Here is a 17920-nt window from a genome sequence, read left to right on the forward strand (position 1 = left end):
TCACCCAAACGTCTTCCATATTCATCATACACTATCACTCCAACAGGGACTGGAATCACCTGATCGGTTCCCATCATGCCTAGTATTTTTCTTTGTTGACTATTTTCTCCAACACCAGCGGAGACACGTTTTGTTGGATGCATTTTCATCACTTTAGTTAAAGACAAACCTAATAAAAGAAAAAAATGATCATGCAATATTATTCATTCAATAAAGATGGAAGCAAAATCAACCAATGGAAATATCCTACATAACACAAAGAATGCACCAACCTGGCTGTGCCTGCCCAGCAATTATAGACATTTTAGAACCAAAGTTTAAGTTGAACCCTCCTGATCAGTTTTCATTATCTACTGATGACATATGCCAACATAGCAACAAATGAAACAATCCCCTATCATTTTCTATTCCTTCTTTCTAACCACAAGAGACATATAAAAGTATATACAGTATAGGAAAATAGAAGCATGAAACCGAGCAAGTGGCGTTGCGGTTGGGGTCACACAGTTACGAGCTTGCATTCGTGAGAGTGCGTTCGACCACTACTATCGGTAGCTTTGAAGATGGTTTTCCGTCGTTTCCCCATTTGCACACCAGACAAATGTTGGGGTTATACCTTAATTAATTAGGCCCATGCCTGCTTCCTTCCCATTCCTTGCCCTCTCCTATCCCATCATCGCCATAAGACCTTTCTGTGTCGGTGCGACGTAAAGCAGATTTAAAGATAAAAATTTCATAATGTTCCGTATTGAAATGTATCACAATTAAATTGAAATAATAAATAAGGTAGTTCAACCTATTCAGTACAAATAAATACGAAATGTAGTGTTACATTTCTATTTAATTATAAGAGGAATCGGTACCGGTTTTGACCCCAATCCGGGTCAACATCAGCCGAATATACGCAAAAAACAATGCATAGGTAAGAAAGAAAGAAAATAAAAGATCAAGTCCCCACAAAAAACAGTTGAAAAGGCAATGTAAAACAACGCGGATAGGCACTGGAAAATTCAGAAGAAGTAGAAGGTAGGACACTTAAAAGAAGCAAGGCACAATCTTCTGAGCAGCAACATAGCACACATAAAGTTCAACATCGTCTCATAATGTTTACAAGAAGCAGAGAACAGTTAGATGAGTCAGCTTGCATACACTATTAGGCACGAAGTCATAACACAACCCAACAAATAAGAAGATCCAAAATCGTGCATAAGCCGAAGAAGAGTAGCTCAATTGAAGTAAATTGGCAGCTCCCGAAGATCAGCGCGACGTATTCAACGTCAAGCACTGTGCTCTCAAACGCCGACGGAACTCGATGAATAGATTAATGATCCAGTACTTGCTTCGGTCGCGGAAATGTACATATACATATACATGTAATACAATTCAATATAATTGGAATATGTAATTAGATCTTGTAGATTTTTTAGAACAGTTGACGCAAAAAACAATTGTGAAGAGAAAAATGTTAAAAAGCATAATACCGGAAACAAATGAAAAACGTATATGCACAGTGCGCTATTTCTTGAAGGTAAAAATTCAGGTCGTAATTGAAGTATTCGAAGTCAGCGCGAGGCATGAGTTTAAATTTGAATGTGAAGACGCAATATGTAGGTGGCACTATAGTATATTAGTATACAGTTCAATTCGGTAAGTAGTAGTTTTTTGTTTTGTTTTTAAGGAGAGGTGAAAAGAAACAGAGAATAAGTTAATAAAGGAAGAGGATTAGTAGATAAAAGAAGATTAAAAGGATTTGAAGTTAAAAGATGATGGGAAAGGATAAGAGAGGGAACTAAAGGAGGGGTAGTTCAGGGTGGGTTAGGAGGGTGGGTTATTGGAGGTAGAAAATGTGGATAGGAACTTTGTAAGGCATGGAAAATTGAATTCGGGTTTAGAAATTTAGAATTTTTTGAGAAGAAGAATTAGGAAGTCAAATAGGATATTGGGTTTTTCAGAAATATCGTTTAAATTGAAATTAGGGTTGAAGTATTGGTCAAAATGAAAAAAAAACAATCTTCAGTAGTGTTTAAGAGGGGTCCTTTGTTAATGATTTTAAGTATTTTTATGTCTTTTTCAATATTGGTGAAATTATGCTTGGAGTCTTGTATGTGTTGTCCTATAGCGGAGAATCTGTTGTATTTAATGGCGTTGATATGTTCGGAGTATCTGATGTTGAAGTTGTGGCCAGTTTGTCTGATGTACAAGGAGCTGCAGTTGTTACATTTGAATCTGTATACTCCAGATTTAGAAAAAGCATTAGATTTATTTAGTGATTTAGAGTTGTGTAAGATATCAAGATTTCTGTTATTGGTTCTAAAAGAAATTTTCATGTTGTGTTTTTTAAGAACATTAGTTATTTTATAAGCATCTTGAGTGAAAGTGAAAAATGCAGTAGGTTTGGTTTTGTCTTTTGATAACGTAGTTTTAGGACGGTGTTTGAATTTGTTGATGATACGGTTTATGAAAGAGTTGTTAAAGCCATTAAATGTAGTGATATTACGGATGGTGTTCAATTCGTTATTTAATTATTTTTTTAGACATAGGGGTGTTGAAGGCACGAAAAATAAGGCTGTTATAAGTAACTGCTGCTCAGAAGATTGTGCCTTGCTTCCCTTAATTGACTTACCTTCTACTTCTTCTGAATTTTACAGTGCCTATCCCCATTGTATTACATTGCCTTTTCAACTGTTTTGTGGGGACTTGATCTTTTATTTTCTTTCTTTCTTACCTATGCATTGTTTTTTGCGTTTTATTCGGCTGATGATGACCTGGATTGGGGTCAAAACCGGTACCAATTCCACTTATAATTGAATAGGAATGTAACACTACATTTCGTATTTATTTGTATTGAATAGGTTGAACTACCTTATTTATTATTTCAATTTAATTGTGATACATTTCAATATGGAACATTATGAAATTTTTATCTTTAAATGCACAAGCTAACCAAGCTAAACATAAAGCCTTCTATTACATGGGCCTAAAGATCAAGATTGCTAAATTAGGAAAAGATATCGACTTCCTTAAACAATGCATTTCCTATAACCTTACCCCTAAATTTCTTCAAAGTTGTGTCAGAAAAAGCCATTCTTCTCACACGTTAAAATCCCGAAGAATAACCAACAAAATTTGGTTGAAAAACGAAATTTGTTTCTTATACAAGAAAAAATCATTTTTAAATAACAGATTATATGAAACACACCTAGAAATTGCTAATCTTCTCCCAAGTGTGCAATGGAACCTCTTCCTAACTCAAGTTGATAATAAACTATTTCGTGAATTGTCAATTAAGCAACAAACTCTTGAGAAAAAACTCAACATTCTAATGAACAACTCTTCTTCACATACATATCATATTAAGAACATTAACACACCATCCAAAACCATTGAACAATTCCATCCTCCCATTGTCAATTTATCTAAAACAACTCTGAGTGTTGATGAAAACTTAATTCTTTCTAAGGGCCTCAAACACAATTGGCCCAACCTCAATACTTTCAATGAAGCCACCAATTTAATAACTGAATCTGAAATAGCCATTAACAAAATGCCAACAGAAGAACAAGATGAAATCAGATATGAAGTGAAAAGAAAACTTGAAAAAATCTTCATTAATGATAACAAAAACACTTCCGTAAATCGTAACAATAATAATATTGCCCCGTTCCCGCGTCCAGGTAAGGACGCACAAGATCCAGGCTAGCTCAAATATGATTATAACTGTCACTGTTCATCGTTTATGGGCTATGGGTTTCGAATGAGAGAAAAAGAACACCAATTTATACTCATGGAAATACCTAGGACGTCTCCTACTCGTATTCCTAGCTAGTATCCACCTGTAGGTTATGAACTTACCAAGATATTAATACTTACAACTAGGCAATTACTCTAAAAGTCATTAAAAGAAAGGTTGACTTTTCCCATGCTTCATTTATTATAAATTAAATCCAATCAAGAGTAAAAGATTGTCATATTCTCTCTTTGAGATAAAAAGTAATGAACGCTGATCTATACATATATCTTGAAGTTCATTTTTGGTAACATTAAATTAAAGACGTTGGGTAGAAATAAAATATCAAGGTAGGATGACTAAAAAAAGAAACAAATATGACCTTAAAAGATCTTAATTGAAAAACACTAGTCTGAAAATCTAATTGAAAAGAAAAGAACCTAAGTTAAATAAAGGTATTAGATGCATCTAATAAAAATGAATGAAAAATTACATCGTAACATACAAGGTACACTATCGTAGATTGAGAGTTTTTATTGAAAATGTAGGACGCAGTTTCATATTTGGCAATGAATCAATTAAGAATTGGAATCACATTTTTCCATAAGTAAATTCTTGAAAACTTAATCTGAATATACTATTTTCTTTAATCTCATTTTCGTTAATTCATGGGAATACATTAGCTTTTCTTGATTCTAACTATTTGTGTCCAAATACACAACCAAATTAACCTGGGAAAATATCTTCAGAATATTTAAAACATTTGACATATATCGCATTTTCAAAACATGTTCATGTTTCTTGGCACATCTTCTTGCATAAGCATCGACAACTCCCTTTAAGTCAATGTATTCTCTTAAAATATTATGATCAAACATCATATCCAAAAAATTATGCAAATTATTCTCTTAATTCGAGATTATTAATTAATTCAAGTGTATATCTATGTCATAACATTGTGCTATTAAATGTATCTAACCATCATTCCATCAAAATATATGGTAATTGGGTGGTCTACCTTATGAGAAGACTTCACTTTCAACTAACAACTCTTATTTGAGAAGTTAAGTCACCAGTGATATCGGGTAATGCATTGGAATAAACTTCAAAGCTTCCCTAACATGTGAGAAAATTCTTACAATTAGAAGAAATACACGGATGTAGGCTAATTTAATTTCATCCTCCTCATCATGAATCATTTCGTGATCTTTAATAAAATATCAACATACAGACGGCATTGAGACCATATCCTATTCTACTCATGGCTTACTCATGGATAAATGGTCGACTGAAGACAGATTATATTCATTAACTATCTCAAAAATACGTAACTTGAAATATTATTTTCCTTAACAACACAACTATGACCATACTCACGAAGAACAATAACTATCACCAACATTAATTATCATAACCTCATATCAGTATTCACATTAAAGAACCATCACTTCACATTTCATATCAATATCACATTTCACTTCACCGTATATGCATTACCTCATTCCAACTCGACGTATATCTCACTGTCATCATGGACCGTGAACTTTACTACTCTGTCATAGTTTCAATCTTTTCATAATTCCAAAAGATATTACCACATCCTTCTATATAGTAAGCATTTCCTACATACGATCTCATTTCTACTATTACTCGGTGTCATAAGTTCTCACATATGTCTAACATTTAACTCAACGTCGTATGAAATTCACCAATAGATTAAAAATTAACCTCCTCTCATATTACATTGACAGCATTACGAATGGATGCTTTATTATCACCGGTTGACTACACCCTACATATGGATTTGACGTTTATGTTTGATGAATACCTAACATCCTTTAACCTAACTTTGGTAACCGTCTTCTCGTATATAATTATCACACTGACACTAACTAGAATAGCACTTTAATAAAACGAACAAATAAATTCTTACTTGTATATTTGACTTAAAGAAAACTTATCTTTGCTTTGCATTTCCCGTAGTCGTCTCATGTCCGGGTGGATGGACATGCGGGCACAGCTCCTTGCATTTCCCTTAGGTGTTTGGCAACGTCTAGGACTGTCTCATCTGGTTACTAGTCTTCATGGGCCGGCAACGTCATCCTGCTGCTTTCATCTGGGCAGCCTCGCCTTCATTTTCTTAGTGCATCATGGTAGTAGCTCGAGCAATCGGAACAGAATAAGACGTCAATTTAGTCAATGTCGTCATCTTATGGCTATACTTTCTTACTATTTGCATGTGATAAATAAAGACTGCTCTCAGAAGAGTTGATCTCAGAAATATTCTAACAGTTTGGAGTAAAGGTGAATATTCCACTCAAATTGTGAAGATTGTGCGTCTCTATATTTTTCTTTTTCTCTCTCTTCTTGCCGATGTTACGGTTCTTTAGCCACTCTGAATTGGTGGTATCGGCTAACACGTAGTCTTAGGTGTGTAACGTGATGTATCACTGTGGAATCTTTTTATATTTTAAAAAGCAGCGATTTAATTTCGTGGTGCAAAATAATTTGTAGCGCTAATACTGCAGAGAATAGCTGTGAACGAAGACTTCTCTCTGTCTTAGAAATAGAATTCCGGTGTAATGATATTTTCTTCCTCTTGCGATCGACTATGACGTTCTTCTTCTAAGCCAAATTGAATGAATGTTAAATTTTTCTTCTAATAATAACTCTTAACAATCTTCATACGTCATTCTTTTATCACCGCTTTCTATGTTTCTTTTTCGCCTAGCGCTTGATGAAAACATTACTACTTCAGCTTATAGTAGTATCTGACGTTTTAATATTGATGTTCTGATAACTTAGACTCCATTTTTGTTCCGACTGGATCTTGTTGAGAAAAGTGAAATGGCACAATATTAATAATTTAATTAGTGACAATAAACTCATTTTAGATCTTAAAAAGAAAAACAATGACCATAATCTCATCATTATCAAATCTGATAAAGGCAACACCACTGTCATAATGGAAAAAACTGACTACATAGCTAAAACTAAAGATTTCTTCAATGACTCTTCTTTTTCTAGAGTAAAAAAAACCCAACCACTGAAATCCAACGCGTGCTCAAACAAACCTTAAAAAACACCTCCTTTCTCCTCACAGATCAAGAAAAAACTAAATTAATAAACATGAACCCAGACCTACGCACTGCCAAAGCCCTTCCAAAAATTCATAAAACTAACATTCCCATCCGGCCAATAATCAATTACAGACCCAGTCCCTTATATAATACTTCTAAATTCATCCAAACATTTTTACTAAAAAATTATCTATTTTTATCCAACAAATCTATCAAAAACACTTCTGATTTAATCGAAAAATTAAAGAACTTTGACATCCAACCAAATTTTTCTCTCCATTCTTTTGACATCGTAAGCATGTATCCTAGTATTCCAATTTCCAAACTATTCCCCATAATAAACAACAACTTAAACAAATTCAGTAATCTGAGTAAACTAGAAATTCAAGACTTCATGTCAATCTTAAAATTGGTTCTCAACAATAATTATTTCACCTTTGATAACACCATTTACCAACAAGAGGTTTAGCTATGGGCTCACCAGCTTCAGGCATTCTAGCTGAAATACACCTCGATTTCTTAGAAAACACAAACATTAATAATAATAATAATAATAATAATAATAATAATAATAATAATAATAATAATAATAATAATAATAATAATAATAATAATTTCTCTAATATCCTCTTTTGGGCCAGATATGTTGATGACACATTAGTAATCTTAAATGAAGAATCAACCAACGCAGCCTCTACACTTCTTCTTCTCAACAACATTGACTCTAACATTAAATTCACCCTTGAATCAGAACACAACAAAACTCTTAATTTTCTAGACTGAACTATAACTATAGTCCTCTCCGTGTAAGGACGTACCCTAAGGGTGCAACCTTACCCTTTCTCCCCTGTAATATTAAGATATTGATTTATGGTTACTTTTCTTGCTGTTGGGTCTTTTTCAGTGTCGGTAACCATACAGTTTAGGGACCCTACTTGCCGATACGACGTCTTACATTTACCGTTAATCTGGCACGTTGGCAACGTTCAATCACTGCTCTAGCGTGAATTGCGTGTTGCCACCGCATTGCCGTTAAAGTCACTAGTGATACATTTGCGAGAATATTTAAAGCATATTTTCTTTTTCTGTGTGATTGTAAATCTATTTGGCTAATACCAGGTAAGTAGGATTGTGGCATGTTCGGATAATGCATTTAATAACATAGTTTGTGTGAAAAGTGCTCAAATACGTCAGTCTCATGTCTAGATCTACCGGTACATGAAATAACTCTTGCGGGACGAAATTTTGGCAGTAGAACTTATAACATTATTATTTTCATATCCGCAGTGAACTTGAAAGCTGACCTAAATTCCGTTCACGGAGCTTGGCACATTAGTATTCCTATATGTTTCCTGATAAGCTTGAAGATATAACCAGCCTGCAGGCTGAAAATATACCCGATAATCTCTCTCCTTACTGGTTACCGGTATTGAAGAGAGAAGGAAATATTCGCGCAAAAGAAAGGGAAGTCATTGGATGTCTGGAACTTTCGAAAATCACACTGCAAAGACTTATTAAATAAATTGCATCGTTTAACACGCCCCTCTTTTCAAGAATATGATTATAGTACGCCTACTGTATATCAAAATAAAGACAGATAATTTAAGTGAGAAAGTGTGTTTATTTCCTTAATTCCTCATTGAGGAGATATTCATAATTATCTTGATTTATTTCATCTTATCTTTTATCATTTACTAGGGTAGGGAAACATTCATTATCGGTGTTTACATTGAGGTTAGTTTGTTATGGTTATGTCTGATGATTTTAATATGTAACCAGGCAGGTTGGCAGCAGTGATCAGCCATTACAAAAAAGAGAAAAGAAGAGCATCGGGCGGCGATATTTACTTTCTGGGGTATTTCCTTACGTGGCAATTACTTTAGACATCCTTCTTCTTTAACTTACAAAATTTTCAGAAAACCAACCCAAACAGCAACCACAATACGGCAAGATTCTTCACACCCTCAAGCACATAAACGTGCTACTTATAACAGCATTATTTTTCGTGCCTTCAACACCCCTATGTCTAAAAAAAATATTAAATAACGAATTGAACACCATCCGTAATATCGCTACATTTAATGGCTTTAACAACTCTTTCATAAACCGTATCATCAACAAATTCAAACACCGTCCTAAAACTACGTTATCAAAAGACAAAACCAAACCCACTGCATTTTCCACTTTCACTTTCACTCAAGATGCTTATAAAATAACTAATGTTCTTAAAAAACACAACATGAAAATTTCTTTTAGAACCAATAACAGAAATCTTGATATCTTACACAACTCTAAATCACTAAATAAATCTAATGCTTTTTCTAAATCTGGAGTATACAGATTCAAATGTAACAATTGCAGCTCCTTGTACATCGGACAAACTGGCCGCAACTTCAACATCAGATACTCCGAACATATCAACACCATTAAATACAACAGATTCTCCGCTATAGGACAACACATACAAGACTCCAAGCATAATTTCACCAATATTGAAAAAGACATAAAAATACTTAAAATCATTAACAAAGGCCCCTAAACACTACTGAAAATTGTTTTTTTCACTTTGACCAATACTTCAACCCTAATTTCAATTTAAACGACATTTCTGAAAAACCCAATATCCTATTTGACTTCCTAATTCTTCTTCTCAAAAAATTCTAAATTTCTAAACCCGAATTCAATTTTCCATGCCTTACAAAGTTCCTATCCACATTTTCTACCTCCAATAACCCACCCTCCTAACCCACCCTGAACTACCCCTCCTTTAGTTCCCTCTCTTATCCTTTCCCATCATCTTTTAACTTCAAATCCTTTTATTCTTCTTTTATCTACTAATCCTCTTCCTTTATTAACTTATTCTCTGTTTCTTTTCACCTCTCCTTAAAAAAACAAACAAAAAAACTACTACTTACCGAATTGAACTGTATACTAATATACTATAGTGCCACCTACATATTGCGTCTTCACATTCAAATTTATACTCATGCCTCGCGCTGACTTTGAATACTTCAATTACGACCTGTATTTTTACCTTCAAGAAATAGCGCACTGTGCATATACGTTTTACATTTGTTTTCGGTATTACGCTTTTTAACATTTTTCTCTTCACAATTGTTTTTTGCGTCAACTGTTCTAAAAAATCTACAAGATCTAATTACATATTCCAATTATATTGAATTGTATTGTATTACTTGTATATGTATATGTACATTTCCGCGACCGAAGCAAGTACTGGATCATTAATCTATTCATCGAGTTCCGTCGGCGTTTGAGAGCACAGTGCTTGACGTTGAATACGTCGCGCTGATCTTCGGGAGTTGCCAATTTACTTCAATTGAGCTACTCGTCTTCGGCTTATGCACGATTTTGGATCTTATTTGTTGGATTGCGTTATGACTTCGCGCCTAATAGTGTATGAAAGCTGACTCATCTAACTGTTCTCTGCTTCTTGTAAACATTATGAGACGATGTTGAACTTTACGTGTGCTATGTTGCTGCTCAGAAGATTGTGCCTTGCTTCTTTTAAGTGTCCTACCTTCTACTTCTTCTGAATTTTCCAGTGCCTATCCGCGTTGTTTTACATTGCCTTTTCTACTGTTTTTTGTGGGGACTTGATCTTTTATTTTCTTTCTTTCTTACCTATGCATTGTTTTTTGCGTTTTATTCGGCTGATGATGACCCGGATTGGAGTCGAAACCGGTACCGATTCCACTTATAATTTAATAGGAATGTAACACTACATTTCGTATTTATTTGTATTGAATAGGTTGAACTACCTTATTTATTATTTCAATGTAATTGTAAAGCAGACTGTCAAAAAAAAAAAAACTTGAAAAGGAACACAATAAGGTAAACATAATGGCAGGTCAGCACTGGAAGAGGGAGTAATGGGAAGAAGGGACAAATTCATCGACGAACTCCACATCTTTATACACTTTTTCATATACGAAGTTCAATAGAACATAAAAAGGGATTTTTATTCCTGAACTTCAACAATTGGTTGGACTGGCCCTGTGCTTCTGCTATGCTTCAGCAGGACTTTTAGGAGTGAGGAGAGCGTGCTATTAGATAGTTCCCGCCATTTCGTCAGTAACGCTCAGGATGTCGCAACAATAGTGCACTCCTCCACTGTGCTGCGCATAATTATATACTTTCTTGCTCATGAAGGAGTTACTATGGCAGAAATTTGCCAGAGATTGACTGCTCAGTTCGGTGATCAAACATTATCAAGGACACATGTGTTTGCCTGGCATAAGAAGTTCAAGGAAGGACGAGAATGTGTGGAAAATCAACAATACGATCACCATTCTCGGACCAGCATTACAGACGAAAACATTTGTGCAATTAAAGACATTATTGACGACAATCGACGGGCATATGAGGGACGCACAATCAATGCTGTTTACTACTCCGAGCTGTTGAACAAGGCGAGGTTTGCATATTGCCGCAAAAGACGAGACCAACCGATTCGACAGGTCATCCTCCTTTTTGCATAAATCCAATTTCATGTTTTTGCCTGTACTGAACTTACTACTAATAGTTATAAATTCTTGTTTTTATATCCACCTTATTCAATACATAAAAGTGTGTGTTGTCTCTAAAAGGACATTTACTACAATACAAACATTAAATAGGACATGTTTTGCTCGTTGCGTCGAGCACCTTCAGCCATTTTGTACGATTATCTCAAGTTTGAGCTATTACAGTATATTAAACCTTATTTTACAATTACCGGTATTTGTTAATTAAAATGTTATTACACAATAAAATATCATTACTATATAAAAAGTAAACAGGAGGAAGTAACAATTAAAATGGGTCTATAATAGACTAGATCAGGGGTTTCCAAAAGGCGGCCCGCGAGAACACTGTAAGAAATAATGTGATGAAAAGTCATAAAAATATTTAATTGCTCGTTCAAAAAAGTATTAATTTTTATACACCTTATAGACCCAAGTCAAAACTAATTATTCTTTAATACTAGTTCCCCTTTTCAAGTATTCACTTGTTCTCAATAGAACATTTTTAATTTTAAAACATTTAAAATCCAAATTTCAAGTAATAATGTTGTTATTTTTGCATCCCACTGACTAAGTTTGATGGTTTTCAGAGACGCCGAGCTGTCAAAATTTTGTCCTGCAGGAGTTCTTTTACGCGCCAGTAAATCTACCGACACGAGGCTGACGTATTTGTGCACCCTAAAATACCACCGGACTGAGCCAGAATCGAACCGGCCAAGCTGGGGTCAGAAGGCCGTTTGAGCCACTCAGCCCGGCTCCAAATTTCACTCTTTTATGCAATTTTAAAATAATGCTTTAAGCAATTAAAATGATCAAACCCTCATTTCAACTGAACTAAGCATATTATTTCACAATGGTGCTTCTGTAGTATTTTTAGAATTTTACAAAAATTGGCCTATTCAAGTGCGGCCCGCGAACATGACTAAGGTTTCCAAAATGGCCCTCGAGCCCTTACAAATTAGAAACCCCTGGACTAGATGTTAATCACAGGAAGTTGATGTCCAAGTCATAGTAATGTGTCAATTAAGTTCTTGTTTTTTTCTAACATTGCTGGTGTTCAGTTATTTCTAAAGTATAATGTTCATCATCGTCCTAAACCATCTCCAGTTTCCCAGGTGTGGTATATGAGCCTCCTCCATCTCATCCTGTCCTTGTACCATTCCTCCTCCACCAACTTGTCCCAATCATTACCTCTCAGCAGTACATAGTTCTTAACTAAATCTATCCGTTTCCTTCGTGACCTTCCCACGGGTCATCTTCCTTTTACTTTTCTGTCAAATTCCTTCCTTGCAGTTCTGTTCACTGGCATTCTCTTCATGTGACCAAACAACTTCAGTCTTGATATCTGAATCGTATTGAGTAGAGAATCATCTATTCCTACTTTTTCTCTAATTTTCTCATTCCTAATCTTGTCTTTCCTGGTTTTCTGGATCATAGTGCCTAAGAATTTCATTTCAGTTTCCTGAAGTTTGGAATTATCTCTATTGGTCAGTGTTGTGGTTTCGAGACTGTATGTAAGAATTGGTGTATAATAGGACTTGTACAATGTCATTTTTGTTTTCATGGGTATTTTGCTCATCCCACAGGAGGTGTCTTACCTGGTGGTAAAATTGTGTTGCCTTATTGATTCGATTGTTCACCTCATGTTTGTTAGGTTGTCATTTGATATAACGCTACCCAAGTATTTGAAAACTGGAACGCTGTCCAGTTGGGCTTCATTTAACATGACTACTGGTTCTGCTCCTTCCCCATACACTTTCATCACCACCGTCTGGTCTTGCTGATGTTTAAACCATATTTCTTAAACTCCTCATTCCAGTTTTGCATTCTCTCTCCCAATTCCTCTTCTGAGTCACTCCAGATTGCAACATCATCTGCAAATGTGAAGGCTTTGATATCTCCATGTTCTTTCCTTTTAATAGATTTAATGACTACATCCATTACAATAATAAATAGAAGTGGTGACAATGAGCTGCCCTGTTGCACTTCTGTCTTTGTTTCAAACCAGTCCGACAAACCACATCCTACTTGAATACAGCTTCTATTCCCACTGTACAACATTTTCATATGAAGATTAGAAGATTAAACTTGCAATATATTCTCGCTAAATGAGAATTACACCATTATTAAAAGATGGATGAAGATCCTCGACGCAACGAGCGAAACGTCCCACTTATTGTTTGTATTGTAGTTGTGCTGTATGTTTTAGGCAATTCCCCCACCCCCTTTGGGCTTTGTTGGCTGCCTGGTTGCGCCATTAAGATTGACGTTTGTTTTTTCCATTTTTTATTCTTATTATTATTATTAGCTATGTTTGGCCTTTTACGAGTTATTATTTATAGATGTGTCTCTAACTAGCCCCTTCTTTCAACATATTTCTAAAGGTTGATTTTCTCCCTTCGTCCTTCCACCGCGCTACTATGGCAATGTGCCTTCCCCTCTTTACCAGCCAATTGAGCTGGCTTTCCTCCCCTCTATTCCCGTCTGCCGCACGCTCCCTTGGCGAGCTACGGACAGGGGCCAGGGACTTGCCTGATAGCCAGCGGCCGGAGATATTCTCGGTGCCTTGAGTGACAGCGGCTGGTCCGCTTGGGTTTTCGAACCCTGCCTTGTTCACGGTGTGGAGGTAAGCCCTACTAACTAGATAAAACTGAAGTTTTAGCGCAGGGTAGGACGAAGGGAGGATCTCACTACTGAGTGTGTAAAACGTTCAGGCATATGACACGTTTGTAATCCAGTGCCTTTTTATGTAATTGTATACATATAGCCATTTTGGAAATTAGCTGCCACCTCCATCGTCAATGCTTTAAGATGAATCGAAGCTCGTTTTCTCTGGTATTGTATGCACTGGGTATATGGAGGGCAGCTTTGGAATGTTGAACTTGTTTTAACACGTTCACTGCGTATTAGCAGAGCGTGACATACCCGTCAACCTGAACAAAATATTTGTGTGGGACTCTTTAAAAGTTGTAATTATCGAAGTTTTGTACGTTGGTAGGACGAGTTCTATCGAACTCGTGGACTTATCCCACTCACGCGTCTGGTGCGTGAACCACATGGTAGTTGAAATCGAGAAGTAATACTGGTCACCAGACGGATTACGTGCCACGTGTGTTTGTAGATTACTCAGCATTATTTACCACGGATAGCAAACAAAATCATAAAGTATGTTACACACATAAATATATTCATATTTACGCTTCTCTATTCCAGAATTTGACAAACAAAAATGAAACACTTTGGCTAAATGGGTGGGTCTCGTAACACTGAAGGACCCACACTGTCGGCCATCTGCAAAAAAATATAAATAAAATGATAACATAAGCATCACGATGCAGTCAAAAATGATTACTGCACGTTATTTCAAGTTACTTACAAATATGACGCAGGAATAAAGGACAATTATAAGTTTTGTTCATGTTATACACATATATTATGCAAGAATAAATGACAAATACATGTTCAGTTCTTTTACTGAACATATTGCAGTAATGGAATTTACCGTATTTATTTCAAAAGCGTAATCACTCGTAATTCTCTTGAAGTAATAATAAACAGAAAATGCAGTGTCTTGCCTCCCACTGAAGTGGTCTTGCTGCTCAAGGATACCATAAATGAATGATGACATATGACGACAACTCTGGAAACGGAATACGCACGCGCAAATATGACTACGGATGAATCTGCTAGTAGACTGGACTTACATGATGTGCGGGATGACAATCAGAGCCTTTCTTACCATGCGGGAAACCTGTGATTCACATTTCCTAGCAACCGTCCCACGACGCGCTAGGCGCGTGCTCCACACGTGCTTATAAAGTAGCATCACGTGCCCAGCGCATGATCCGCAATGAACGTGTTAATGTCCTGGTTGAGGTGTTATATTAAACCTTTGGGACTTAATGTCCAGTATTTATGTACTCCTTTCACAGCCTGAGGCTGTATTGAGATTTAAATTATATTGTTCTATATTAAGGGAAAACCCACTGAGGGGTTTTGCTTTAGTCATAAATGCGATTTTCTGAAAGCAATGTTATCTTGAAACAGGCCCGGGGCCGTACGCTTTTCCTTCTTTCCTTCTTCTGGGGGAATGTTTGTAAACCTAGGCAGGGTACAGAGTGGTAGCAGAGCGTGGCTGAATGGGCCTGGTTTCAATTTGAGTATTATTCCGTTTATCTTTGAGTGTACTCTTGGAATTCTTTCGACCTGTGAGTCTAACAGTGTTAGAACATTATGGTGGCTCGAGACGTTCCTTGTCCAGGGTCTTTGCGAAAGGAAGAGTTATTGTATTAACTGCTCATTAGGAACTTGGAGTCAAAAGGAACTGTGAAAAGAGATGAGAATTTATTAAGGTCGAACCTTGATAAACCTATTACTGTGCCTGTTTATACTGATAGCGAGGTCGGTGGGGCGACATCCTTGATCCGGACAAACTTAACAGAGATTATCTCAGTCATGGATTTTTTGGAAACTGATATTGCTTCAGTTCATCAGAAAAGAGGGTTCAAGGTCGTCTGAACCACTATTTACATAGGATCAAAGATTTGCGCTCCTTAGAACTTAAGGATGACCTTAAGGGTCAGGTTGAGGCATTGCAATCGGAAACCTCCACATTATTAGAGAAGGTTGATTCATGGTTGATGAGGTTGTCAGCTAAACCTAAGAATATTTGCCTTTCCGTTACTGCAGCTGAAGATGAGTCGAATAAGGCAGTTGACGAAGTTGAGTTAAATGGGCAGTCGGCCCCTTTGTCTATGCCTCCATTAACAAATCGTGACGGCCTTTGATGCAAGGATCAGCAGTCTACTTCGGTGCTCTATAATGCGGGGTTTTCTTGTCTTCCTCACCCCTTGAATCTTGTGTTGAAAAAGGCTTCTTGTTATTCGGTCAGCTCGGCGAGCAAGGTTGTATTGTTCCTTTGATTTTTGGTCGAATTCCAGGACCATGCCTTGGTCTTCGGAATGTCGAACGTACAGGTCCTCCAAATTATTTACCCCTATGCCACCAGTGTGTTAGCTGATAAAATCGTTGATACCATAGCAGCCCAAACTTCTTTGCACGAGTTCCATGCGAACTTGTTGACATATTTTAACCCGGCAAGTGCTCTTAATTCTTTAATTCAGAAACATTATTTTAGAGTGCAGCGTTTAGGTGAGAGCTTGTCTGGTTTTATTTCGGATATAAAATTTTATGCTCGGGTGTTCGCACTTGGTTACTCTGAGGAGCAAATGGTGTCTACGATCATTGAGGGCATCTCCCCTAATTATCGGTCTTATCTGTGCTTTGCTACTTGCCCTCGTACATTTATCGAACTTGAGGCTGTGGTGGTATCTGCAGGGAGTTCGGCATGCTGACTCTCTCCGCGAGTCAAATGTACCTTTGTCAGACCAACATACTCAGCCACCCTCGACTGGGAAACCTGCTCTTGTTAGGAAGTGTTACGCCTGTGGGGCAACTGATCATTTGCGTAATCGATGTCCTTCTCATACTTCCACCAATTCCTCGCCTAGTGCCGGTGGTAGTGAAAGGAATAATACGGGGTTCTCGGGAGTCGTGTGCTTTCAATGTGGATTAAGAGGACATATGGCGAGGCGGTGCCCTAATCGTTCCGCAGAGTTCTGACTAGGCCAGGAGTCAGTTTCCATTCGAGCCGACCCTTCATCCCTTGTTGTTGAGGGACGTGATTCCCATCTTCCCCTTCAGTCAGGGTTTGATTGCCCGCCCGAGTGCTTGAAAATATGGGGTGATGCTAAGGGTTTCGCTCCTTTTATTTCGATTGAGTTAAATAATGAACCTGCCCAAGCACTCTTGGACTCGGGAAGTGTCTTTTCTCTCCTGAGTGAATCTTGGGTTATTTCACACAAGGCCATTTGTAAAATTGCCAATATTCAGCCTGTATCCTTTTCGTGTATTTCGGCCAACCTGTCTAAACTTGAAGTAATTGGTTTAACCAAATGTAAGATATGCATTTCCAATTTTACGTGGAAGTATTGCTTTTATGTGGCCAAGGATTTATCGTGTGCTGTGGTTCTTGGGGCTAATTTTTTTGCTTATGCTGGACTTGTGTTAGACATGCAAAATAGCCATTGCTGGTTCAAGTTTGCTGAACAGGAAAAAATCAGTTTGTCTTTGCATAATTCTGCTTTAGCTTCATGTGTCGCGCCCCCTCAAGGCGAAATGGTCTCCGACCTTAGCCATTTGCTGGAGGACAAGGCGCAGTGCATTAGGGAGATATGTAGTGCGTTTCCTGATGTTTTTACTGAAAAATTGGGAGTTACTAACATACTTGAGTATAAGATCAAAGTCACTGATTCCGTCCCTGTGAGGATTCTGCCTTATCGGCTTTCGCCCCCAAAATGCAGGCGTTGAAGCAAATTATTAACAAAATGCTGGCTGACGGAATCATACGTCCTTCTACTTCGTCATACTCCTCTCCCGTTTTTCTAGTACCCAACCGCAAGGTGCCTTTTGCCCTGTTCTTGACTACAGGGTGTTAAATAAGAAGATCGTATTACAATCGGTTCCTCTCCCAGATCTGCATTCGTGTTTTGCATGGTTCAAACGGAAGTATTTTACTGTCTTGGATTTGA

General features: G+C 36.9%; 1 protein-coding gene across 3 annotated transcripts in view; it reads right to left on the reverse strand.

Moving 5' to 3' along the window:
* The window catches only part of LOC136866601 (GTP-binding protein 10 homolog), a 126219-nt gene that overhangs the window by 83175 nt on the left and 25124 nt on the right, over positions 1 to 17920 (reverse strand). For 2 of the 3 annotated variants that reach the window (XR_010859567.2, XM_067143713.2), the window contains exon 3: positions 5 to 169. The exons of the other annotated variant lie outside the window; for it this stretch is intronic. Coding sequence is in view for 1 of the 2 variants with exons in the window: in XM_067143713.2 (XP_066999814.2) it covers positions 5 to 169 (165 nt within the window). In the remaining variant the exon portion in view is untranslated. The remainder of the gene's footprint in view (positions 1 to 4; positions 170 to 17920) is intronic. 3 annotated transcript variants of the gene reach the window in all.

This window comes from Anabrus simplex, chromosome 3, assembly GCF_040414725.1.
Source record: "Anabrus simplex isolate iqAnaSimp1 chromosome 3, ASM4041472v1, whole genome shotgun sequence".
Classification (NCBI taxonomy): domain Eukaryota; kingdom Metazoa; phylum Arthropoda; class Insecta; order Orthoptera; family Tettigoniidae; genus Anabrus; species Anabrus simplex.